This window comes from Neoarius graeffei, chromosome 7, assembly GCF_027579695.1.
Source record: "Neoarius graeffei isolate fNeoGra1 chromosome 7, fNeoGra1.pri, whole genome shotgun sequence".
Taxonomy (NCBI): domain Eukaryota; kingdom Metazoa; phylum Chordata; class Actinopteri; order Siluriformes; family Ariidae; genus Neoarius; species Neoarius graeffei.
Window position 1 is genome coordinate 42443040 of NC_083575.1, and position 26674 is coordinate 42469713.

General features: G+C 41.4%; 1 protein-coding gene across 4 annotated transcripts in view; it reads right to left on the reverse strand.

Moving 5' to 3' along the window:
• The window catches only part of fgfr3 (fibroblast growth factor receptor 3), a 69779-nt gene extending 44219 nt beyond the window's left edge, over positions 1–25560 (reverse strand). For 3 of the 4 annotated variants that reach the window (XM_060925706.1, XM_060925705.1, XM_060925703.1), the window contains exons 1-2: positions 25038–25560; positions 20173–20404 (exon numbers count right to left, since the gene is read on the reverse strand). In XM_060925706.1, coding sequence (XP_060781689.1) covers positions 20173–20314 — 142 coding nt within the window. In that variant the 5' untranslated portion in view covers positions 20315–20404; positions 25038–25560. The remainder of the gene's footprint in view (positions 1–20172; positions 20405–25037) is intronic. The other variant, XM_060925704.1, reaches the window with a different exon arrangement.
• Between the last annotated feature and the right edge of the window lie 1114 nt (positions 25561–26674).

Genomic DNA, 26674 nt, shown 5'->3' on the forward strand with positions numbered 1-26674 from the left:
ATCAAGAGGGGTGTAGGGGGGTTAATGATTCAGAACAAGTATCGCCAATACAGTTGGATTTAGATTTAATTTTATATAAATAAAATGGGTGGCACAGTGGTGCAGTGGTTAGCACCATCGCCTCACAGCAAGAAGGTCCTGGGTTCGAGCCCAGTGGCCTTTCTGTGTGGAGTTTGCATGTTCTCCCCGTGTCTGCGTGGGTTTCCTCCGGGTGCTCCGGTTTCCCCCACAATCCAAAGACATGCAGGTTAGGTTAACTGGTGACTCTAAATTGACCGTAGGTGTGAATGTGAGTGTGAATGGTTGTTTGTCTCTGTGTGTCAGCCCTGTGATGATCTGGTGACTTGTCCAGGGTGTACCCCGCCTCTCGCCCATTGTCAGCTGGGATAGGCTCCAGCTTGCCTGCGACCCTGCACAGGATAAGCGGCTACAGATAATGGATGGATGGATGGATGGATGGATGAATAAAGTGATTCAAAATGGTATGAGTGCTGACCCTGCCTTTAACCCTAACCTTTCTAACTTTTCATACTGATTAAGTAAAGCAAATTTGCAAGTGTGAGAGCATATTTAGGTTTTCCAGAAACTAAAAACTGATCAGCAGCAAGACTCATCTCATCTCATCTCATCTCATTATCTGTAGCCGCTTTATCCTGTTCTACAGGGTCGCAGGCAAGCTGGAGCCTATCCCAGCTGACTACAGGCGAAAGGCGGGGTACACCTAGCTTGGCTAACGCGACTTCAAAGCTCTCCGAGCATTTGGTCTGGCCAAGCTATTAAGCCCAACCGTTTCCCAGAGCCCGTGGTTGACCTGCCTCCCTGAAATGCCTCAGTTTGCTACTGGTCGAAGCCAGAAAAGGCTGTGACGAAGCTTAAACCAATCACATCACTCTTTCCTCTGACGTATGTGACGCGACGGGGCTAACTGGTAGATTAAACTCTTACCGAAGCCGGTCGGGAGCAAGGCGAAAACATCCTTCCTTTCAATAAATACCTCCAGGGCTGCTCTTTGCTCCGTTTTCAATGAGAACTTCCCATTGAATGCTTTCAATACAGCATCTACCGCTGTGTTAAAGGCTTGCCGCTGCTCCATGTTCGTGATGTGAATGAAGCGCTTCCGGCATAGATTCTGTAAACAATCTATTGCTTCCGGTCGCAGTTCTACTACGTCACTGCCTTGAACACGCCTCTACCCAGGGCCGTTGGAGATGCTCAAAGTTGATTGGTTCCCGATTTTTCGGGAGCTTGGAAATGCTGTAGATAGCCTGCCTGGCCAGACTAAGCTTGGAACAGGCCCTCGTGTTGCGTCACGCTTAGGATGGGCGGGCCCAGGCTAGGGTACACCCTGGACAAGTCGCCAGGTCATCACAGGGCTGACACATAGGCTACGTTTACACTAGACCGTATCTGTCTCGTTTTCTTCGCGGATGCACTGTCCATTTACATTAACCCCCCTGAAAAAGCGGGGAAACGGGAATCCGCCAGCGTCCACGTATTCAATCTAGATCGTGTCAGCTCCGGTGCTGTGTAAACATTGAGAATACGCGAATACGCTGTGCTGAGCTCTAGCTGGCGTCTCATTGGACAATGTCACTGTGACATCCACCTTCCTGATTCGCTGGCGTTGGTCATGTGACGCGACTGCTGAAAAACGGCGCAGACTTCCGCCTTGTATCACCTTTCATTAAAGAGTATAAAAGTATGAAAATACTGCAAATACTGATGCAAATACTGCCCATTGTGTAGTTATGATTGTCTTTAGGCTTGCCATCCTTCCACTTGCAAGTAATAAGTGATATGCGCTGGGATCTCACACACAGCGGCTCAGTCCCGAATCGTGGCTTGTTCACTTCACTCGCGCGCTCTGTGAGCTGCGCAGGGCCGGAGTGCGCACCCTCCAGAGGGCACTCGCTGTTCAGGGCGGAGTGATTTGGAGCGCAGGATGCCTGCGGAGCCGAGCGTATCCGCGTATTGGTGTTGCTGTGTGCACGGCTAACGGTTTTAGTGTAAACGCGAATCGTTTTAAGAACGTTAATCTGATGATCCGCTGATTCGACGTAATGTAAACGTAGCCATAGACACAGACAACCATTCACACTCACATTCACACCTACGGTCAATTTAGTCACCAGTTAACCTAACTTGCATGTCTTTGGACTGTGGGGGAAACCGGAGCACCCGGAGGAAACCCACGCAGACACGGGGAGAACATGCAAACTCCACACAGAAAGGCCACTGGGCTCGAACCCAGGACCTTCTTGCTGTGAGGCGACAGTGCTAACCACTACACCACCGTACCGCCCGCTGCAGCAAGACTCAATACAGTAATTCAAAGTCAAAGCTATTCACAAAAACACAATCCTGTAAATGTATTAAAAATTAAAAATTCACACCACTGGAGTACTAAAGGACATGAGTTTAGTAGTAATTGTTGGATGACAGATAAATTGGACACTTTCAATTGTGGTATAAAGCCTTAAATCACTTCTCATTATTTAAAATCTAACCAGTCTGAACAAACGTTTAATCAACGTGTACTGATAAACAACTAAAACCAATCTGATTCCTGACAGTCATATGCCTTATAAGCTCTGAATGTATTATTCATATAATTTACTTACAATCTGCGCAGTTCAAGCACCTTAAATAAAAAAAAAAGAGACACGTTATTGATGTATTAACGTTCCTCTACACTGATGATAAGCGCACTCTCTAGGGTCCATGGCACAGCGAGGAATCAAACCTGAATCGTAGCGGCACAGCTAACCTTAGCGATATTAAACAATGCTCTCAGTACAAACGCAACACTATTTACCCAAAATGTATTTATCCAACATGTTCAAAAAGTCTGCGTACTTTATCATTTGCTGAAATGCCTGATGATTTATTAGGTTAATGAATGCTTCTCTGAATATACTGCTTATGTGTGGTTAAGGGGAGTGGATCTCTCACCCTGATATAAAAGATCTAATGTACGAAGGATACATTAACATTTAAATCACCCAGTGAATCAATATGATGCAATTTACAGCCGTGCCAGTGCAATTCCATGTGATATAATCTGATTAACTTTGTATTCATGCAAACAGTTCGATCTTCAAACGAAGTCCCGCTTGAATGTTTCTCCAGTCTTGCCTTTCAATTTAATTTCCATCTACCACATCTGTATCATATATGTAATTACCACAGGCAGTCATTTCAACAATTCATCACAAACTGTTTACTTACTACTACTGACAGAATGCAACAACTGCACTTAGACTCCCCCCCCCATAATTGTAAAGCGACCTTGGGTATGAGAAAGGCGCTATATACATTTAACTGATTATTATTATTATTATTTACTTAAATCTCACTTATAATGGAAATCTAAGGGCAGCTGTTAGGGTTGCAGTAAGCTCTTGTATCAAACATGCAGGGCGTGTCAGCACAAAATGAGTCCAGTGTAGTGAAAGTTCATTCTGAGACGTAACTGTCAATACATTCCTCAATCTATAATGTATCCATCACTAAAATAGACGGTGTTTCAAAAAATTTGATATCATTTCACAATCTAATAACTTTGCCAATTCTCGTTCAACTGACCTCAAAGTTTAACAGCCTGTGTGGAAACAGGTCAAAGTTTTATGTTTAATGTTTTTTAAAAATATATATTTTTAGGTATAGAAATGCCATTCACTGGAAAAGAAAAGGCGTTGTATGTGTTAGAGTACGCTCGAACACAGTCGAATAAGACTGTGCAGTGTGCATTTATGAAAAATGCACCAACTGCAATGCAGATTTGGACACGGCACAAAAAGTTCAAAGAGGAAGGCTGTGTCTCAGGCAGCAAAATATTGAAAATTTGTGAAATTGTTCATGGAATCCACATACCTTTGAATTTCTCATTCAAATTTTGAGGAATAAATCTTATATTGTTCAACATTAAGCCTGTTCAGTTTCATTTGCCTAGACTATGTACGTAGTTTCTGGGATATTTACATCTCAAATCATATCAAATTTTTTGAAACACCCTGTGTTATGCTGTAAATTAAACAACCTATAAACATGACTTTGTAGGCCAAATAAATGTGTGCTATGCCTCATAATTTCAGTTTACACATCACAGTTTAGGCGGCACAAAGGTGTAGTGGTTAGAGCACTGTTGCCTCACAGCAAGAAGGTTCTGGGTTCGAGCCCAGTGGCTGACGAGGGCCTTTCTGTGCGGAGTTTGCATGTTCTCCCCGTGTCCGCGTGGGTTTCCTCCGGGTGCTCCGGTTTCCCCCACAGTCCAAAGACATGCAGGTTAGGTTAACTGGTGGCTCTAAATTGACCGAAGGTGTGAATGTGAGTGTGAGTGGTTGTTTATCTCTATGTGTCAGCCCTGTGATGACCTGGTGACTTGTCCAGGGTGTACCCCGCCTCTCGCCCATAGTCAGCTGGGATAGGCTCCAGCTTGGCCGCAACCCTGCACAGGATAAGCCTAGGTCACAACCGGACGTACGATTTTTTGGCCGTGCGATTTTTGGCGTTTCCCAAATCGCTGCGTTTTTTTTGTTCATGGAGAAAGACACACGTTGGGCTTAAGTTTGTCTTGTAACCTGAAAAAAACGTAAGCGCCCGAAGAGTTTGTTTGACATGACAAAGAACCTCTCCGGCCAGTCTACGGCTCGAAAATCAGCATGTCACACGCGCGCCCTCCGTGCGTTTCTTGCGTTTTTTGCACGTGGATCGGCCGTAGGAACACGTACGGCCGGTTGTGACCGAGGCTATAAGCGGTTAAGGATAATGGATGGATGATGATGCCTTAAACATTGTTGCAAATTTCTCTGGATTGGCTTCAGCAAATGTAACACATAACCCTTTATTTTAAAGATAATTAACTGTAGATATAGAATATCCAATTAAACAACTTTTTTTAACCAAATGGACTCATATTGTTGCAACTCTTTCATGAATCATTTGTGTATTAAGTGATAAATCTGTATCTTTGTGTATTAAGTGGTAAATCTGTATCTTCTTTCAGACATGGGATGACTCTTTCAGAGGGTAAAAACTGTTGCTATGTTACTCGAAGAAAGGCAATGTAGCTTAAAATAAACAAAAACGTACCACAGAGGTTTCTGCCTGATGGATATTACAAACCCTTTGAGAATGTGTACAGGAAGTAATGTTTGTAATGTTTTACTGCTGTCTGGGACAGTTGGATAAAACTACATACAGTAAAAGCTGTAAAAACGTCATCTGCATATTGTGCACTGTTTATATTGTATATAGCATATACTGTATATCTATATTGTATATAACAGATATTATGGATATATTGTATATAACACACTAATACTGTCACACAAACTGCTGAAAAAGTTATTACTGGCTAAAACAGAAAGGTATCAGCATTAATTTTTTCAGCAGTTTGTGCTATAGTAGAGCTCTTCTGTGGGATTGGACCATATGGACTAGCTTTCGTGCCCCATGCGAATCAGTGAGCCTTCGACACCCATAACCCTGTTGCCAGTTCACCGGTTGTCCTTCCTTGGGCCACTTTTGGTAGGTACTAACCACTGCATACCGGGAACAATCCACAAGATGTCCCATTTTGGAGACGCTCAGACCCAGTCATCTCGCCATCACAATTTGGCCCTTGTCAAAGTCATCCAGATCCTTACGCTTGCCCATTTTTCCTGATTCCAACACATCAGCTTCTAGAACTGACTGTTCTCTTGCTGCCTAATATATCCCACCCCTTGACAGGTGCCACTGTAATGCGATATTCAATGTTATTCACGTCACCTCTCAGTGGTTTTAATATTATGGCTGATCGATGTATATTACAGATATTCATCTCAGATATTGTACATGACAAATATATTTATATTGTGTAATGTCTATTGTAGGGGCGGCACGGTGGTGTAGTGGTTAGCGCTGTCGCCTCACAGCAAGAAGGTCCTGGGTTCGAGCCCCGGGGCCGGCGAGGGCCTTTCTGTGTGGAGTTTGCATGTTCTCCCCGTGTCCGCGTGGGTTTCCTCCGGGTGCTCCGGTTTCCCCCACAGTCCAAAGACATGCAGGTTAGGTTAACCGGTAACTCTAAATTGACCGTAGGTGTGAATGTGAGTATGAATGGTTGTCTGTGTCTATGTGTCAGCCCTGTGATGACCTGGCGACTTGTCCAGGGTGTACCCCGCCTTTCGCCCGTAGTCAGCTGGGATAGGCTCCAGCTTGCCTGCGACCCTGTAGAAGGATAAAGCGGCTAGAGATAATGAGATGAGATGTCTATTGTACATATGTACATATTTTCTTCTTTTTTCTGTATTGCTAGGGAGACACCAACTTCCAGAACCAAATTCCTTGTGTGTGTGTCAACAAACTTGGCCAATAAATCTGATTCTGATCAGCTTTGATAGGGCTCATGTCTGTCTCATCCGAAGGACGGTTTGCGTAACACTTACAGTTTCTAAATCCCATTATAGTACAGTCACTGAAAAGTCACTGAAAAAATCACTGAAAAAATATTCTGATGTTCTGTGTAATGTTCTCTTTTATTATGATGTGCAATGCTCTTTTGTGGATAATGCTCTTCTGTGAATAAAAAATAGCAACTTTAATATCCATCTGATTATTATTATTATTATTATTATGGTTATTATTACTACACTACACACTGCATAATGGGTGGTGGGGGGGTGGGGGGTGGGGGGTGTCGATGTCAGGGGGTCCCAAAAATATTCTGAAGTCCAAAAGGGGGTCCCCAGCCAAAAAGTTTGGGAACCACTGCATTATACAGTCCCATAAATAAAAATCTACTACTGACAGAATGCAACAACTGCACTTTGACTTTTTCTATAAGTTTTGACTCAACAAATTGGTTCCTGTTCATTTCTCAGTTCCTCCATTTTTATCTTTAATAACTGCACACACTACAGATGCATTTGATCGAAATGAAAAAGAGTTGGCTCTGGAGTGCAATGACAAGACACACACACACACGCCTCCTTCACAGGAACTGATGGGAACAGCAAAATGTAGAGGGGAAGGCAGAAACAAACACCTGCCAGCTTTCCCTTTACCTGCTTAATGTGTAATTTGAATTTTGAAAAGACTCTCAAATATCGCAAAGAAGTTTACTCACTCGCATGAGGTGATTTTTCAGACGATTCCACAAAGCAATATTTTGCAACACTGAAATGGAAACACATTTTTTTTGCATTTGCTTAAACACTATCATGGCTATTGTGGTGGATGCAGTTGAAATCCCGTGCCAAATATCAGGTCTCGGAGATCCGAATGACTATCGTGAGAGGAGAAAACCCAGCTTTAACCACAGAACAGGATTAGCAGAAACACAGAGCACTCACAATTGTGTTTTGTTGACTTAAAAAAATAATTTCTATGTTGCGCAACACTGTCATGGAAACCCGGCTAACGTAACATAAAATTTTACTTAGTATAATGCAAGTTCAAAAGACGTTTGGGGTATCAGATACAGCCTTAATGATTCACTCACAACTTTCTTTAGTGTGCATTCATATCATAAATTTTGAGAGCCGAGCAGCAATTCATCTCGCAATGTCTATACAGCCCTAGTGTGCAGAAGAAGAAGTCGCTTATTAGGGCAGCATCAATAGATCAGTATTTAGTCATTTACACATAAGTGCACTGGGACATCAGGCAAAGTGACATCTTGCCCTTTCACCTCCTGACCCTGGAGAGAGTGCATCCAATCTCACAGACCCCCCCAGCCCAATGACCCACCCTATCCCAACACACACACACACAGTGCACTGCTGGTGAAGGCTTTATTTGTAGAGAAAAGGCCTGCAGTGTAACACAAAGGAACAAGGAGTGCTGCTGAACAGTCATCAGATCACTGATCACTCCCTCGTACCGTTTCATCTCAGACAGAAAGAAACAGCATCAAAGACCCCAAACTTTCTTTCAGCTACACAATTTAATACACATAAACATGGTTTTACTCCTTAAGCTACAACTGAATGAAAATTTAATTGTTAAAATTGACAATATGACAGACAGGAAAGAGAAACCAAGCATGTGCATTTGTTAGTGTGTGTGTGTATGTGTGTTAGTTTATCTGTGTAGGGTGTGTGTGTGTATGTGGGGGTACTCTTATTGGGCAGGAACACTTCTAATCCTCTCCTTCCCTTCCCTCCAGTCTGTGACAACCAGAAGCAACTGGCAACAGCTGCTTTGAGATACACACACACACACACACACACACACACACACACACACACACACACACACACACACACACACACCTCAGCATGCACATTCATTCCCACAAACAAATGAAATTCACAATAATTCCCCTAACAGTGTGTGTACTTCATAAATACAATAGCACCTGTTAGTGTGCTGCCTGTTAACACACACCTCATTACACCACCAGAATGCATACAGGAGGAGGAATTATTAATGAACTATTCAAGCTCTGCTAAGCACACTGCCACAACCTGCAGCATGACGGAATGACACACCACATTCATCAGCTAAAACTCTGCTGTGATAGCACCATCAGTGCATCTCTGTGTATGTGTGTGTGTGTGTGTGTGTGTGTGTGTGAGTGAGAGAGAGAGAGAGAGTTTTACAGTGGAGGATGGCAAACCAGAGGGTCATTTCATGGGTGGCAGAGGTGTGTGTGTGTGTGTGTGTGTGTGTGTGTGTGTGTGTGTGTGTGTGTGTGTGTGTGTGTGTGTTGGATTTCTTACAGCACATAACTGGCCATCTGTTCATGACTGCCAGGAGCAATATAAGAGAGCTTGGGGAAATCAAGAACACAGACACACATTTTAAAAATGACTAATAGAAGAAACAGATATAACACTGGTTCATTCACCTCCTGACCCCACAGAGACGTGTCTCTGGCCATCACAATGCAGATCTAAATTCTGACACACACACACACACACACACACACACACACACACACACACACACACATATATATATATATATATATAAAACAGTGTGTGTGTGTGTGTGTGTGTGTGCGTGCATGTACACACACACAGACACACACACACAGAGTACATAATTATTAGGCAAGTTGTATTCCTGAGAATTAATTTTATTGTTGAACAAATATAGTGCTCTCAGTCAATCTAAATTGTTAATAAACCTAAAACCCGAATGTTTAACAAAGGAAAAGGGAGTTTAGGCTTTCTCAGGGGAATATATAAGTGTGCACAATCATTAGGCAACATTTAGTGTGCATAATTATTATGCAACTAAATGAAAAGCTAAAATTTTCCCATCTCACTTGTTTATTTTAATTTTTAGAGTAAGTGTAACAAATAAACAACTCAGAATTAACAAATAAACACTTTTGGCATTTCAAAAATACTCAGTAACCAAGATAGCCACCCTTCTTTTCAATAATTGCCATGAGCCTTCCATCCATGGAGTCTGTTAGATTTTTAATTTGCTGACGATTAGCTTTTTGTGCAGCAGCAACCACGGCCTCCCAAATGCTGTTCAGAGTGGTGTATCGTCTTCCCTCACTGTAAATCTCACGTTTAAGAGGGGCCCACAAGTTCTCAATAGGGTTTAAGTCAGGTGAGGAAGGGGGCCATGTCATTACTCTGTCATCTTTAAGGCCTTTGCTGGCTCGCCAAGCAGAGGAGTACTTGGATGCATGTGATGGTGCATTGTCCTGCATAAAAATCATGGCCTTCTTGGATGATGCAGACTTCTTCCTGTAACACTGCTTGAAGAATGTATCTTCTAGAAATTGGCAGTAGGTTTGGGAGTTGATTTTAAGTCCATCTTCAACCCAAAATGGTCCAACTAGCTCATCCTTAAAGGAGATACACAGAACCTTTATTTTTAAATACATTTCTGAGTGGATAGTATCTCCATCCTTGACTCTTGTATGCTGCATAAATGTGAATAAAAAATATATTTTTGAGAGTTAAAATCGACTGCAAAGTTGACATTCGAGTTGTCCCGCTCAGCCAGCCAGCCCTGAGTGCGTGACGTCACAGCAGTAACCGGTTTTAAGGCTGAGGTCTTTGACAGCTATAGACCAAAGTCAGACTCGGCAGGCAAGAGTGGTTGCAATGGCCTCTTCATTTGGATTTATTGGAGATTCTTTAGATTCCTCAGATAGTAATACATCTGACTGTGATAGTCCTGAAATTAGAGTGTGTGTACATGCTACTGCTATACATGTAGAACTGTATCAGTTCGAACCATCAGAAAGTGAATCCGATAGTAACATGTCGACCACGGAGGCCCCCACCTTACGAAATAAAGCCAGAGAACAAAGCCGTCTAGAGAATTGGATGGAATTGAACTGACAGTCTCATGTGACTCTCATTAAAACAGGATATCTGTGAAGAATCTCAGTCATCCAGGTACATAGTAATCTGTGGTTGGTAGAAGAGAGCAACTGGACTTGCTTGAAGATTCTTGAAAACGTTTCGCCTCTCATCCTAAAGGCTTCCTCAGTTCTGTCTGACTAATAGGGAGTATCCAGTATTTATCCTCTCATGGATCAACATAGAATCCGAATCAGAATGCTGATGGCTGCATTGTAGGTGGCTGATAAAAGATGTCATAGACACCCACCTCTGTTCAGTGATGGTCATTCCAGGTTGACAAAAATGAACGATCCTCTCTGGCTAAAATGTCTGCCAGAACAACAAGTCCAGTTGCTCTCTTCAACCAACCACAGATTACTATGTACCTGGATGACTGAGATTCTTCACAGATATGTTTCTACGCACTTTGGGATGAGTTCCCTTCGACTGGTGCGGGAGTATGAGAGGACTTCCAGAAAACTGGCAGACATCTTAGCCAGAGAGGATCGTTCATTTTTGTCAACCTGGAACGACCATCATTGAACAGAGGTGGGTGTCTATGACATCTTTTATCAGCCACCTACAATGCAGCCATCAGCATTCTGATTCGGATTCTATGATGATCCATGAGAGGATAAATACTGGATACTCCCTATTAGTCAGACAGAACTGAGGAAGCCTTTAGGATGAGAGGCGAAACGTTTTCAAGAATCTTCAAGCAAGTCCAGTTGCTCTCTTCAACCAACCACAGATTAAAACAGGATAGGTGTTATAACTTATGCAATGTACATGCATGCATTTTCACTGATAAAACGTAAAAGGCTAATTAAATAATCAGATGAACTGAGACAATCACATTCTGAAGCAAATTAAATAATCTTATACCGGTAACTTAAATACACAATACAAGTTACATGTATTAATCTAAATGCAGGTAAACAACGAGTGTTGTTGCTGTTATGTAACCAAATGAGAGTCGCATCTTGCCCGTCTGTGTTCTCGCTTCCTGAAGGCCGATCTTGTGGCCGACTGTTTTGAAACAATCTGACTTTCAGTTCTTTGTTCAGTTCTTTGTTCATTCGCTTCTTCCACGTAAGGGCAAGATATTGCTGCTGAGACAAGCATATCCAGTGGGGAAAAAAAGCATATCCAGCGGAGAAATCTGATGACTGGTCCACTCATTCTCCATTTTCTCCATACTGAGTACTCCACCATTACTGCTCGGCTCACACTCCAGGACAGCTGGTGCAATTGAACTTACTTTCCTTTTCTTGTAGTTTTCTTTTCCTTTCATTGTTGGTACTGCACCCTCTTTCAATACGGGCTTATAGCCAACACTCCTCAACAGATCAGAGGTTTCATACGAGTCCTCAGTAAAATGTGCAGAGCAGAGGTGAGACCACCTCATAGGCACCCAATCCGTGAATTTCTCGCAAAACGCATCCAAATCTTTGCAGTTTGAACATTCTTGGGCTATGAATGCAACATAAATCCAGCTTCTGTCGTGTTGCTGCACCTGCCAGCAACACATCTACGTGGAATGGTGATAAATTAGCTCAAAATGGAGGCTCAAAGTTGCAGTTAGCTCTGTGTTTTAGTATAGCAAAAATGATGATGAGACTGATAGCCTTCCTGCTGTGACATCACAGATGTCAAGGTCATTCACTCAGACCATTACCTACTGTATATGAATAATTTTAATCATAAAAATCACTATATTAGATTTATTGTTAACGCTTAAAACTATTCCTATGTCATTCTTGAGGTCTCAAGGCATTTATAAACAAAAAGTGAGGCCACGGTTCTGCATATCACCTTTAATAATAGCAGCCCATACCAGTACCCCTCCTCCACCTTGCTGGCGTCTGAGTCAAAGTGGTGCTGTGTGTCCATTAGTTATCCAGCCATGGGCCCATCCATCTGGTCCATCAAGAGTCACTCTCATTTCATCCGTCCATAAAACCTGTGAAAAATCTGTCTTCGGATATTTCTTGGCCCAATCTTGACGTTTCAACTTGTGAGTCTTGTTTAGTGGTGGTCGTGTTTCAGCCTTCCTTACCTTGGCTATGTCTCTGAGCACCGAACACCTTGTTCTTCTGGACACTCCAGGTAGGTTGCAGTTCTGGAATGTGGTGGCACTGGAGGATAATGGGTTCCTGGTAGCTTCATGTTTAATCTTTCTCAAGTCTTTTACGGTTAATTTTGCATCTTTTCTTCTCCACATGTTTTTTGCGATCCTGCTGACTATTTGCAACAAAACATTTGATTGTTTTGTGGTTATGTTGCAATAGCTTAACTATTTCAAGAGTGCTGCATCCCTCTGATAGGCATTTTACATTTTTTGTCTTTTCAGTATCTGTTAAATCTCTTTTTTGGCCCATTTTGCCTGAGATAAAGAAGCTGCCTAATAATTATGCACAACTTAATATAGGGTGTTAATGACTTTAGGCCACACCCACCCTCATTACACAAATAAATACCACCTGAGAATGCTTAAATCCAATTAACATTCAAGTGTATATAGCTTGGAATTGGAAAATACGCATAGAAATAATGGCAGGGTCAGAGTACTCACTTGCCTAATAATTGTGCACCCAGTGTGTGCGTGTGCATATATATATATATATATATATATATATATATATATATATATATATATATATATATATATATATAAAACAAACGTGCCCATACACACCCAACCTGAAACACAGACCTTTTGTTTCATTCTCCTGTCAGTATCCTCTCAAGCCATTTCAACTATTTCCTTGAGAGAAGCTGCTCATTAAAAGATGCACATCGATAGCACTGATAGCACGGAGCATATGTGAACGCACTGAGCCTTTCCAAAACAGAGCAAAAAGTCTTCAGCCGTAGCTGTGTGTGTGTGTGTGTGTGTGTGTGTGTGTGTGTGTGTGTGTGTGTGTATGGATGAACAGGTGTCTCTACATGATGCTCAGAAAGTCACGATGCTCATCCATAATTCAACAGCTGACCTGCAGTGAGATTTCAAACAGCATTAATGAGGTGAACACACCCCACTAATAACACAAAATATGGAACACACACACACACACACACACACACACACACATTAAGTCGAGTCAGCAAAACACAACTTTCTCGTCTTATTATTTTTTTATTGGCAGCTATATTATTGTGAAACATCAACACTCATCCAACAAAAATATCAAACTAATTTCAAAACCATGACTAAGACGTAAGGCGTGCAAACACAAAGGAAAGAAACAACACCAGAAATTAGACAGAACAAAGGTTTGGAATATTTGCACACACACAGGGCTAAAACTTAAGTCCATAATGGGGACTGGGATTAGCGTTTGATGATATGGACACACACACACACACACACACACACACACACACACACACACACACACACACACAACACAAAGATACACAAACACACCCTTATCTGTCATATAATCCTTTCCACAGCAACCACTCCATCAGGCTCGGGATTGTGTAATAAATCACTAGCTAAGACAGGCAGCGCTTACACAATAACAGCTACAAGCTCTCATTAGAACTGCCCAGACCGTTTACACACACACACACACACACACACACACACACACACACACACACACACACACACACACAATTGTGTTAAATGACAAAAGTTTGAGTGTTTGAAGTTGCATGCATTTCAGTACAGTTTACACCTAGATAATAACAGTGTAGCAGCTACGCAGGGAAAAACAGCATGTCAGAACAGATCACTTGAAATATACATCATATATCATAAGTAACCCATCAGGTAATAACATTTGGGCATTCATTAGAAAGAGAGAAACACAGATGTTCTCTTCCCCCCCTCATGCTGAGACCAAGGCCTGAGCCTTTTAGCACATTTCCAGCGTTTTAACAACCAAACCAGTTTGTAATTACACATTTCTTAATGAACACTGAAAATAATAACCATGGGGGATTTTACAAAATGTATTTCTGGCTTTTTTACCATCTGTATTCAAAGCCAACTCTTCAGCGTCTGTACACTTCATTGGATACACAAGAAAGATGAACGATGTGTTTTTATTGAATGTGTAGCTGCTAACAGAAGTCACAAAAGTATGCACATTCTTTACTTACAGTCAAAAGTCTGGATGTACACCTTCTAATTTAATGGTTTTTCTTTATTTTTATTAATTAAAAGTCACTTCAGCTCTTAAAGTAATGATGGATGTTGTTTCTCTTTACTTGGTTGAGCGGTTCTTTATATAATACGGATTCCTACAGTTGTGGAATAGGGCAATTTACTGTATTTATTATTTATTGTTTACTGTTTGATCTCAGATGCATTAAGAAGGCAAGAAATTGCACTAATTAACTTTTTATATAACGGTATACAAACTTTTGACTGGCACTGTAAGTTGAAGTACAAATATTTGAGTAAAAAAAAACACTATGGTAAAAGTAGAAGTACTGATTCAACTTCTTTACTCAAGTAAAAGTCCTCAAAGTAAAAAGTAGCCCTTTGAAAGACATTTTTACCAGCTGTTTGTATGCAAAGCTAAATGAAACTCACATAATAGAATAGAATAGAATAGAATAGAATTAACAGTTATTCCAAGAAATCGAGTCATACATGGGCTGATAGCTGACGAGGCACGTAGCGGTGAGTTGGCTAAAAGCCATGTACGATGAGATTGAGTGGAATAACTGTTTTATTCTATCCGCATTCACTGGATTTGGAGAAACAGAGCATTTTTATTTTTTGCAAATTTGATAAATAAAAACTTTATCCAAAACGTCTGACAAAATCATTTCCGCTTAGAAGGTAAACAAATCGGCGAAATGAAAAAGGGTCAATCCATGTGAAATCACCAGAGGCCTTGCCACTGACCATCTCAGATTTGCTTCATACTTTCTGGAAATATTGTCAGTGTGCCCAATAAATAGTGTACAAAATTTTAGGCTTGTACCTTCATTAGTTTCTGAGATATAGGGGCTTTAAAAAAGGGGCGTGGCCCCAATTTCACTGTTAAAATGCATGCTACAGAAAACGGACCTAACTTCCATAAGTCAGTACTTTTAAACGATTCATGCAAGATACATGAAATTTTCAAGGATTGTTCTTCAATGCCAGACACCTTTAAATACTAAAATAGAAAGTTCACAGTTCAATATTTCCCAAGTTATGGCTTGCTGAAAATCATTAAAAAAAATGTCTTCTATTGTGCTTTGGAGCAACTTTGACCCCCATATCTCCACATTAAAGCACACCAGATCTTTCAAATTTTCTTATTTATTACTCATGTTATAGTACTCTTTAGGCAACTAGGTATGTGTTCAAAAGAAATCCAACTTTCTGATTTATTAGGCTTTAAAAATTAAAAAAAAAATTTGCACGTATAATTCTAAATTTTCATTTCAGTTTTATTTGTTGGGTGTTTGACATTTTCTTGCTACTGTAACACATGAATTTCCCCGATGTGGGATGAATAAAGTGAAATCTAATCTAATCTAATTCAAATTCATATTGCAAATGTATGACAAGGTCTACCATAAAAACAATTATACCACTGGAAAGAGCTTGTTTTGATTAGCAAATGCACAAAATATGAAGTTGGTACCCTAAACCAAACTATAAATATAAATATTAAGGTATCAAGTACGGCATGTTTTACGATAGACGGAAATGCTGTTTTAAGGCACATTACAATACAATTACAAACCTACAGTGGAGGAAAAATAACAACCTTAAAAATACTTTATTTGAAGAGCTTAAACAGTGTATTGATTTGCTTTTCTACATCAGATGGAAGTTTATACTGCCTCCCAGTTGATGTAGGTGGGACATCAATGATTTTCATGACATGCACCAGAGGGACCCAACAGTTATCCTCTCTCCTGGGCCAGCTGTAAGTGTGAGAAGGACCATGAGGATGCATAAATGTTACTTATACATCTTGTTCCTCCTCTGATAATGCACGAATGTTGCCTATCCACCACTGTCTGTCATACAAACATACAACGTATTTACCAGGAATTGTATCTGCCAGAGAGACTGCTGATTTAACAGGAGTTTTATACATTACTTGTGGCTGATTCCCACTCATATCCACAATGAAGCTAGGACCACCTGACACCCTGCTGACCTGCAGCTGGTTGGACATGATTGGAACGAATGAGTGGTTGTCTCTTGTTCCGGGAATAGTAGCTGACCTTGAAAATCTTGTCTCCAATGCTTTTCCACTCTCCATAACTTCCCCTGTACCAACCCAGATGAAATGGATGTTCTTGATATGTTTTTCTGCCCACAAAAACAGATCAGTATGTGATCACTCGTGACTGCCTGTAAGCTAGCTCGAGATGCTGACTGCTTTACAGTGCCTCCAATACCATCACAGGGTGATTTACCATGAGAAGTGGCAAAGAAATGACATTCTGCCAAAAGTCCAAAATCATCTGCATGCTTTACTAGATTTGTGAAATTTTTATAGTTTTTGTATTGGGCTGCTGATTCGTCACTGAAGTAAATGACCTTTTTCAGCTGGGGATGTAAATGGCATACGTATGGTAAAACCTTTTTTAAGAATGCATGCACGGCCACTGTATCATGCTTAAGGCAGTCACTTATTATGCAGATAGAGATGCATTTCGTTACTTTTGTACCATCTTCATTCTTTGCTCTAATGTACACTGCAAATGGATGAAGGGTGCATTGGCTGTTGTCCCAGTGGTATCCCTGAGCAGAATCCTGGACACAGAATGAATAGTTTTCGGCAAAATTCAAAAGCATAATACATTCATCCTCTGACAGATTTTCTTTCAAATTCTTCAAATATCCACTCTGGTGTTTGGCAATGAAATAATGTTCTGCTAGTTTGTCTGCTTTTTCAGTTAGAGTTTCAATAAAACAGCATTTCCGTCTATCGCAAAACATGCCGTATTGATACCTTAATATTTATAGTTTGGTTTAGGGTACCAACTTCATATTTTGTGCATTTGCTAATCAAAACAAGCTCTTTCCAGTGGTATAATTGCTTTTATGGTAGACCTTGTCATACATTTGTAATATGCATTTGAATTATAGGTGCAAAATGTTTTTTTTTATTTTTAAAGCCTAATAAATCAGAAAGTTTAATTTCTTTTGAACACATACCTAGTTGCCTAAAGAGTACTATAACATGAGTAATAAATAAGAAAATTTGAAAGATCTGGTGTGCTTTAATGTGGAGATATGGGGGTCAAAGTTGCTCCAAAGCACGATAGAAGACATTTTTTTATGATTTTCAGCAAGCCATAACTTGGCAAATATTGAACTGTGAACTTTCTATTTTAGTATTTAAAGGTGTCTGGCATTGAAGAACAATTCTTGAAAATTTCATGTATCTTGCATGAATAGTTCAAAAGTACTGACTTATGGAAGTTAGGTCCATTTTCTGTAGCACGTGTTTCAACAGTGAAATTGGGGCCACACCCCTTTTTAAGCCCCTATATCTCAGAAACTAATGAAGGTACAAGCCTAAAATTTTGTACACTATTTATTGGGCACACTGACAATATTTCCAGAAAGTATGAAGCAAATCTGAGATGGTCAGTGGCGAACATTTTTCTAAATCTGGTATTTGGGGCGGAAATACCCAAAATGCGAAAAATGCGATAGTAATAATTTTTGAAAAAAAAAAAAGATACTTCTTACCATGAAATACTTTCATTCCATATTTTGCTGCTTTTTTGTATTTTTTGGGGGGTTTTGTTTTCGGGCAAAGTTTTTATTTCGCCCTCGGTTGGTTCAGCAACACGCTTTGCCATTTTGTTTTTCTCTACTCACAGTATATGAGCTGATAGCCTAGTAGTAGAGTAGCCAATCAGAGTGCACAATTGTTCATATTCAGTGAATGTGGATAGAATAAAATATAATATATTTGGGGGTCGGTGTGTGCGGATGAAAGGAGGCAACCCCACACTTTCTTAAATTAATTATTAAATAATACCATATATAAGGTGCTCCACTGCAAATATTTTAATTCCCAAGTACTTTGTGACAAATAAAGAATCCAATTTTAATTGCAGTCTATTGACGAGCAGTACAGCGTTCTAACCAACAACCCAGCTGTATATAACAATGACTTCTAGCTATTCTTACCTTACTAGGCTCCTTACGTGCTTGCTAATAACTTCTTTGAAGAAGCTGAAGAGCATACATCACATACAGCTGGAGCGTGAGGTATTTAAATTGAACAATTTGGTATGTTTACATGAAAACATTCAAATTTAAAAGTTCAAAGAAAACCTGTTGGCTTCTGTTTGCTGAATTTGAACACAGCTCATGTTTTGATTCAGAGTTAGGATTGCCAGGTTTGGTTGGTTTGAATCAGTGTTGTCTTTTCTATGTCTTATTGTCCCAAACATTTCGGTTGAACTCAGTCTTGATGTTGGGAAGATGTGTAACTATGCAAAATAAAAAATAACAATAGTTGGCAATTCCCCTCAAATGCATTAAAACTAGTAACGAGCCTGATCTGAAAATGTAAGGAGTAGAAAATAGAGATATTTGTATGGAGTAAAAGTAAAAAGTTGTCAGGAAAATAAATAAATACTCAAAGTAAAGTAGAGGTGCCTGGAAACTCTACTTAAGTAGCATAATGAAGTATTTGTACTGCGTTACTTCCCACCTCTGGTTGCTAAAAGGACCTTTTACTCGCACTTGCAATGATTAATTGATTGACTGATTATTTGAGTTGTTGTACATGTTTTTTAAGAAAAGGCCCTCAGGCACCTGACATCAGTGCTTCTTGGTTCCAGATTAGCAGCATTCTGGATCACATACAGTATGAGGGATTTTGAAATTGTTTTGAGATTAGGGACCAAAAGTGAAACAAACAGTGCGTTTACATGCACATAGAGAGAATCGAATTTCTGCCGTTGCTCGACTGAAATCGAAGTTCAGAATGCCATGTATACACCTTAATTCGGCTGAAATTGAACCGAACTTGATTTCTCGGAATCAAGCTACACGACCTAGATTATGCGATTTCTGCCGAGCTACTTAGTGCATGTATACCCTATTGAGCTACGTATTCGAGCTACTTACTTCAGCACTGCCCCTTCCGGAAGTGACGAGTGACGAGACCACAAGGGAAACACAACAGCCTCGGTCGGCATGACAACGAATCATGACAACGGCATGAATCTTTTCTTTTTGTGGCATTGTTTGCACTGTTAAAATTTAGCTCACTTACTGTATCACCAAATACATCTGTACAGCTGTTGCATAGCTGTGAATTGTGTACATAAACAAGTCATTGTATTTGTGTGTGTGTGTGTGTATATATATGTCCAACATCTGAAGAATGTCAATAAAAGCAAAACAAATGAACTTTTTGTGTGTTTATTAAGACATAAGTTAAATTGTAAGCAAAAAAAAAATATTTTTTTGTAAGCAAAAAATGGACTTTAGAAAAATATTATTGTGCAAAATAAGTTGTCTTACAAAACAGTGGTCTGCGCCGGACAGTTTGTAGCCATACAGTCTGTTAGAGCAAGCCTAACAGCTTGAACACGGAACTGCCAGTGTTGCCAGATTGGGGGTTTTAAGTGCATTTTAGCAGATTTGAACATGTTTTGGGCTGGAATACGTCAGCAGTATCTGGCAACACTATAGCTCTTCTTCATGACGACAACCGGAAGTGTACCAACACGATGGGGCGTGTAGCGCCACGTGTGGCTTGGGTGCACAATGCACCTTGCACAATAGCCCGATTTCACTTGTGCATGTAGGATTGGATTTCTCTGGCACCCCTGCTGGGACCCTTTACTCGACTACCGACAGCAGCTCGATTTGGACATGCATGTAAACGTACTGAAAGAGACAAAGACATGTCAGAAGAGGGTGAGGTCTGACCTGTGGGCTGTGCCGAGGGCAGGTGAGCGTTGTGCACTGACGGGACGATGGAGGAGAGGTAGAGGAGAAGGCAAAGTGCCATCATCCCAGCCAGGGGCCTCCGTGGCCCAGGCTCCTCACCACGGACACCAGACTCACACATCTTCCACAGTCCTACACATGATGTCAATGTAGCGCTGCCATACACACACTCATACACTCAAGCACTCTCACACAGACGTCCCCTGTCCACCTGAAACACAACACCAGAAAGATTGTATTTAAAATTCATCACCAAGAATATGAGCAAGCAAAATGAAAAGAAAACAAAAAACCCCACATAATTTACAAGATGAAAACGCCAAACTGTTATAAACGCTTAAACATTCGGAATTAAGAGCTGTTTTGCAGTTGTGGGACACATAATTAGAGAACATCAGCGTTACGGATTTGCTGATGTGGAAATGACTTTAGTGCACTGTGATGAGAAAAACAAGGTGATAATTGCCTGCACTGCATAAAAAATGAACTGATTTCAGTTTTCATGTCTCATGCAGGTTTACGCTGGTGGATTTGTTGTAAACGCTCACTTTCTCTCTCTCACACACACACACACACACACACAAGCCCTTGTTCTGCTCTGCAACATGTCTTTTGCTGGGCTAACACAAACACACTTATCTCTCTAAAGAAAACACACGTTCCCTTCACACTGGGTAGCCTCTGTGTGTGTGTGTGTGTGTGTGTGTGTGCGCGTGCATGTGTGTGTGGTTGCGCCTTGCCACATAGAAAGTTTACATTAATTATAATAAAAGGAATGTAGTCTAAAAGGAGAGCAATCATGCGTACACACACACACAGTAGGATTCTATACTCAACTGTACAGTATGTTTTCTGCTTTGAATGTCACAGAGCTATGTGTTGTCTTAAACATGAACTCCTGCTATTTTTATAACCTTGGCTTAGACGCACACACACACACACACACACACACACACACACACACACACACACACACAGATAAATACACAAGATTTATATTAATGATAAATGCAGGAATTTTTCGAGGACGACCTCAGATGACACATAAACACTCCTGTTTTTCTTTTTTTTTTGAGGAGTATAGACTATTTATTAGTCGTGCTATACTAAGGAGAGGTCTAGCCCAGAGGTAACCTATTCACTCACACACGTGTTGAGCAACAGCATATTTTCTTTGGCTGGCAGAGCCGCAGTGGTTTCAGCGCTGTAGAGTGATAGTGTATCAGGTTGTGTTGTGTGTGTGAAGGGTGTATTTGTGGAGTCTGTCTGCTCTGTGTATTTCTGGAGCGTGTCAGTCTGGAGTGTGTGTGTGAATGTGTGTGTGTGTGTGTGTGTGTGTGTGTGTGTGTGTGTGTGTGTGTGTGAATGTGTGTGCGGTTCTGGCATGGTCTCCTGGAGTCTCCTGTATCTTACAGTAACAGAAGGATCATGGGTCTTGGCTGACAAAGCGGCGTTTGCTCCAAAGACTCCCAAAGCCCCTACCACTACTATTTTCCTCAGTGCAGAAACAAAGTGCCCATATAAAGTGCTGCTCGTGAGGTGTGCAATAAAAAGGGCAGCGACAGGTTACAGCTCCAACGGCTGGATCTAGTCTCGAACACACTGCCTCTCAGTGAGGGTGAGAGACAGTAATGTAGTAGCTTTGCCTTTAAAGTTAGCAGCACAGTCTAAACACAGAGAAGTGTGGCGGAGCCTGGCAGGCCTTTATGACTGATTAACAGTAGTGCAAATCTACTGTGTAGCAATGTCTGGACTTCAGCTCAGGCCATATCTACAGTATGCAAGGGATTTACTTAGAATTTGATTTGAGCTCCAGTGAAATCCAAATCTTATTAGCTGGACTTATATGTTAATTTCTTGGCTCCCACATTTTGCATTTTCATTAGCTCTTTCTCTCCAAGTCCCTCACTGGGGTGGGGGCCGAATCAAAGAGAAATATGCATGAAAAACATGCTCATACCAGGCTAAAACAGGCAAGGCCTGCATCCTGCACTGAGATGCTAGGCTGCTGCCTGGCACAGATAAATATTTGTGCATCAATGCAGCTGTAACGATTTAGTGGTAATAACTGAAGCATTTAAAATATGTATACAAAAATTTAACTGCTTGAGTCTGGGCTCAAAATATTCTGTGATGGCTGAGGCTTTGATGTGTTTTAGAAAACCAAAGCTTGTCACAGTCATATTCAGCATTAAAAAAAAAAGAAAAGCTATAATTATTATGCAGCCCAGTCCTGCCTGGCCAGACAAGGTCTCTTATTTAACACACAGATGAAACAAGAAGAGAAAATGAGGGACAGGAAATAGAGAACACAAGACAGCGTAGGTAATCCTCCTCCTACTCGCTCCCTCCCGTAGCTTGTGTGTGTACACATGCGTATGTGCTGCACACTGTATTACAGACATCATAATCCATTTTTCACAGAACTCCATTTTTAAAAATCAAAGAGAGAACATGGCCATGAATGAGTCCACTTTTTCGAGACAGAAAAAAAAAGCCACATTTGCACAAATCACAAAGAACTCTTTCATGAAGCGGACCTATGGCTGTTCGCATTTTCAAGGAAGCGTGCCTGTCATCAGGTTGTTTAAGTGTGTCTACATACGTATTCAAACGTTACACAGAAGGGTACGTGCTACTCAACACCAAGCACAGAAAACACTCTGGACCCGGCCCTGACAAAATGAGAACGTGAACAGAGGCTGATTAAAAGCAGGATGAGCATGAAACAGACGGTCAGTGAGAGAAAGAAAAGGGTTGAATCAGTGATTGGCTCAGAGCGCTGCAAAGTTCACTGTCTGAGTTCCTCCCGGAGCAACCTGACTGACACACATTGATTTTAAGTCAAACCCATGCCTGAAGCTGCTCTTTTAAGGGCTGTCGCAGTTAGTAAATGAGAGTTGATAAAAGCGTCTTTTGTTTCTTGAACGAGGCAGGCCCAGATTTCACGTTCACATCAACAGTTAGTCTAGTAACCTATGCGGAATGAACCTGAGCTCTACATCACAGACTCTAGAGATAATCTAATGGAGTAAGTGTGTGGCTCAGTAGGAGGACATACATTAAAATGTAGTCATGTAAAAGCACCGAGGACAATCTCTCATCCCTAACTCCATTGGGAGCTCTTTGCGTAACCGGAAACTGTAGCCACCATTTGACTGTCTTCATAAAACAGGATCATATTGACTATGAAATTTAATAAGCACACACTTTGTCCATTGCATTTGGTGGGGGAAAAGGCTCGTATTGGCTAAGTGAGGTGGTATGGAGTTGAACAGTGAGTTCGCAGGTGGCTAATGATTCCCACTGGCGCCCCGTTAACACCCTGCGAGACGTTCAACCCAACATAATGAACACAATTGGTTTCAGATGTCCATTCTGTAATGGGCATAAATGGACAGAGAGAAGCTTGACTGCCTTCCGCCGTCAACCAAAAGCACATCACTGGCTTCTGGGTGACCTGACAGACAGGGATAATGCATCATAGCCCAACTGCTGGTCCTTCAGCAGAGCGGAAGTGGACATCGGTGCAAACAGAGGGGTGTTGTGATTTCTGAACTTCTCTGGGGAAAAAAAACCCCAGGCAATGACACACCATATACGGTACACGTAGGGTTTTGAATTAGCAGATACCGTGTTAAAGGTTCCACCATGGCACAGAGGTGACGTTCAAAACAGCACAGAGCAGAAATGTATGTCAGCACTGTAAGCTATTATTATTGCACAATTATTAGCCTGGTCAGTAGAGCAGGACCCGGATGTTGCCATAGCCACGAACAGCACGCACGTGTGAACAGTTTCCTGTGTTACGGCTGGAATTGGTGGGGTTTCAGTTCACAATTCTACAGAAGACTCTTCATATAAATTCATAACACCACTCTTTCATTCCTGAATAGCTTACATGATGAGATATCGTGTGTGTGTGTGTGTGTGTGTGGATGGAGAGAGGCGCTCAGGTGCGCGAGCTGAGTTGAGCTCTGTCTCCTCACAGTGCGCAGACTCGGAGCGTGCGCGTGCAGCACCTGATCCACTGGAACCTGAGCTCGCTCCTTCAGTCGCTCTGTCACAGTGATCACTGCTGCCATGTCTATACACCACACACTATAGTGCACGAGTCAGGGAGTTGGGACATGTTCGAGAGCATAGTGGAAACTATCCAGAGAAATTCCACAATACACTGCTTAGAGTTAATACCAGTGGAAGAAGAAGAAGGAGCAGAAGAACTGACTGTTTGTAGGGGAAAAGGGAGTAGGGAAGCTTTTTGGAAACAGGATAGCCTATGTTTCATTTAATTTGGCTCTGATTGGATTGTGCAGCAAAGAGCAGCTTGAACTAAAACTCAAACCGACTTGTGTGAGATGAGAAGGAGGAAAGTGAAGGAAGAAGGCAGCCACTGTCACTTACACCACAACACAAGCAGAGAGAAACAGTAAATAATAATAATAATAATAATAATAATAATAATAATAATAATAATAATAACAGCAGCAAAGATAATCAAAATAGGTTAATAATCACCCATAAACAGTAAATAATAATAATAATAATAATAATAATAATAATAATAATAATAATAGCAGAAAAGATAATCAAAATAGGTTAATAATCAGCCGGAAACAGTTAATAATAATAATAATAATAATAATAATAATAATAGCAGAAAAGATAATCAGAATAGGTTAATAATCAGCTGGAAACGGTAAATAATAATAATAATAATAATAATAATAATAATAGCAGAAAAGATAATCAGAATAGGTTAATAATCAGCTGGAAAGAGTAAATAATAATAATAATAATAATAATAATAGCAGAAAAGATAATCAGAATAGGTTAATAATCACCCGAAAACCTCCTGTGTTGCCAGTAATCCTCAGCTCTTACAAATCACTATCAGTTGCACAGCTGCTTCTTGAGAAGGTGGATAGTCCAATGGGTCCAAGATGCCAAGAAGGTCAGCCGTGTCCAGCTCTTCCTTATGGAGCAATCCACAGAAACTTCAGCTCCTCTCTCCGCGTCGCGCGCCTTTACCCGGTTTGACTGTTCGGGAGCCTCAGGACCCGCGCCTCCTCCGCCTCCTCCTCGGACCTCGAGCCAGAGGCGCGCGGCTCGGACTCAGTGCGCTGCTCCGGGTTTGGGCTGATGTGAGCTCCTCTCTCTGCTCGGCCGCTCCTCTGTGTGAAACTGCTGGACTCACGAACTCCCGCTAAACAGTTTGGAGCTCCGGACTCTAGAAGGGGAGGAGGGGGGTAAAAAAAAAAAAAAAAATTAGCCCGGCTCGGATTTCAAACCGCGTCCCCGCTGTGCGCGCCGCGCTCGCCGCCTGTCGCTCTTCTCCTACTGAGAGAGAGGCAGAGAGAGACTCTGCGCGGGGGGTGGGTCTACGCAGGGCCACGCCTACTCGTGCCAGAACACTCCATCAGGATCTCACCTCACTGTGCGCCCCCTGTCTAATGAGCCGAGACCGCCCCCCACATACACACACACACACACACACTCAGAAACCGTGAAGAGCGGCGGCAGGAAAGCAGTTAAACGCAGTCTGGGAGCCAATCAGACTCATATAAAAAAAGAAACATGGGCGCGACTTGTGTTGTTGACTAGCATTAAAAACAAAGCAACTTGATTTAGCCAGGATGTATAAAAGATGCATGAACACAGCTCATTCTATAGGCTGATGATATGATGATAACCAAATTGGTACTGGCTGTTTCATAGACAGGGTGGTAAAGTGGTTACCAAGTAGGTTCTGGGTTTGAACCTCCTGGTAAACTGTGTGGAGCTTGCATGTTCTCTTCATGTCTGTGTGGGTTTCCTCTGGGTGCTCTGGTTTCCTCCCACATCAGTCAAAAAGGATTAGGTTACCTGGCTACTCGAAATTGCCCGTAGCTGTGAATGTGAGTGGGAATGGCTGTCTGTCTTTTTCTCTCTACTCCTCTGATAGACTGGCGACCTGTCCAGGGTGCATCCCGCATCTCGCCAGTTCACCTACAACCTTCAATGGATAAGCCATATACATAACGAATGGACATGTGGCTGGGGACTGCAGTTGACTTGCTGACTTTGGGACTGCGGTTGTCGTGAACGGTTTTGCGCTCAGGTTTCCGTCGGTGGGGGGTTTATAGCATCAACGAAGCTGACTTTATGTTAGGACTGTTAATGTTATAGTCATGTTGTCTGTTGTTGCTCAAATGAGGATGGGTTCTCTTTTGAGTCTGGTTCCTCTTGAGGTTTCTTCCTCATGTCGTCTGAGGGAGTTTTTCCTTGCTACCGTCACCACAGGCTTGCTAATTGGGGATAGATTAGGGATAAAATTAGCTCATATTTTAAGTCGTTCAAATTCTGTAAAGCTGCTTTGCGACAATGTTTATTGTTAAAAGTGCTATAAAAATAAACTTGACGACTTGACATTTCATAGATTCCGTTTACTTCACCTGGTCATAAAAATGACAGTCCAATGGCCAAAAAAAGACAAGTCAAA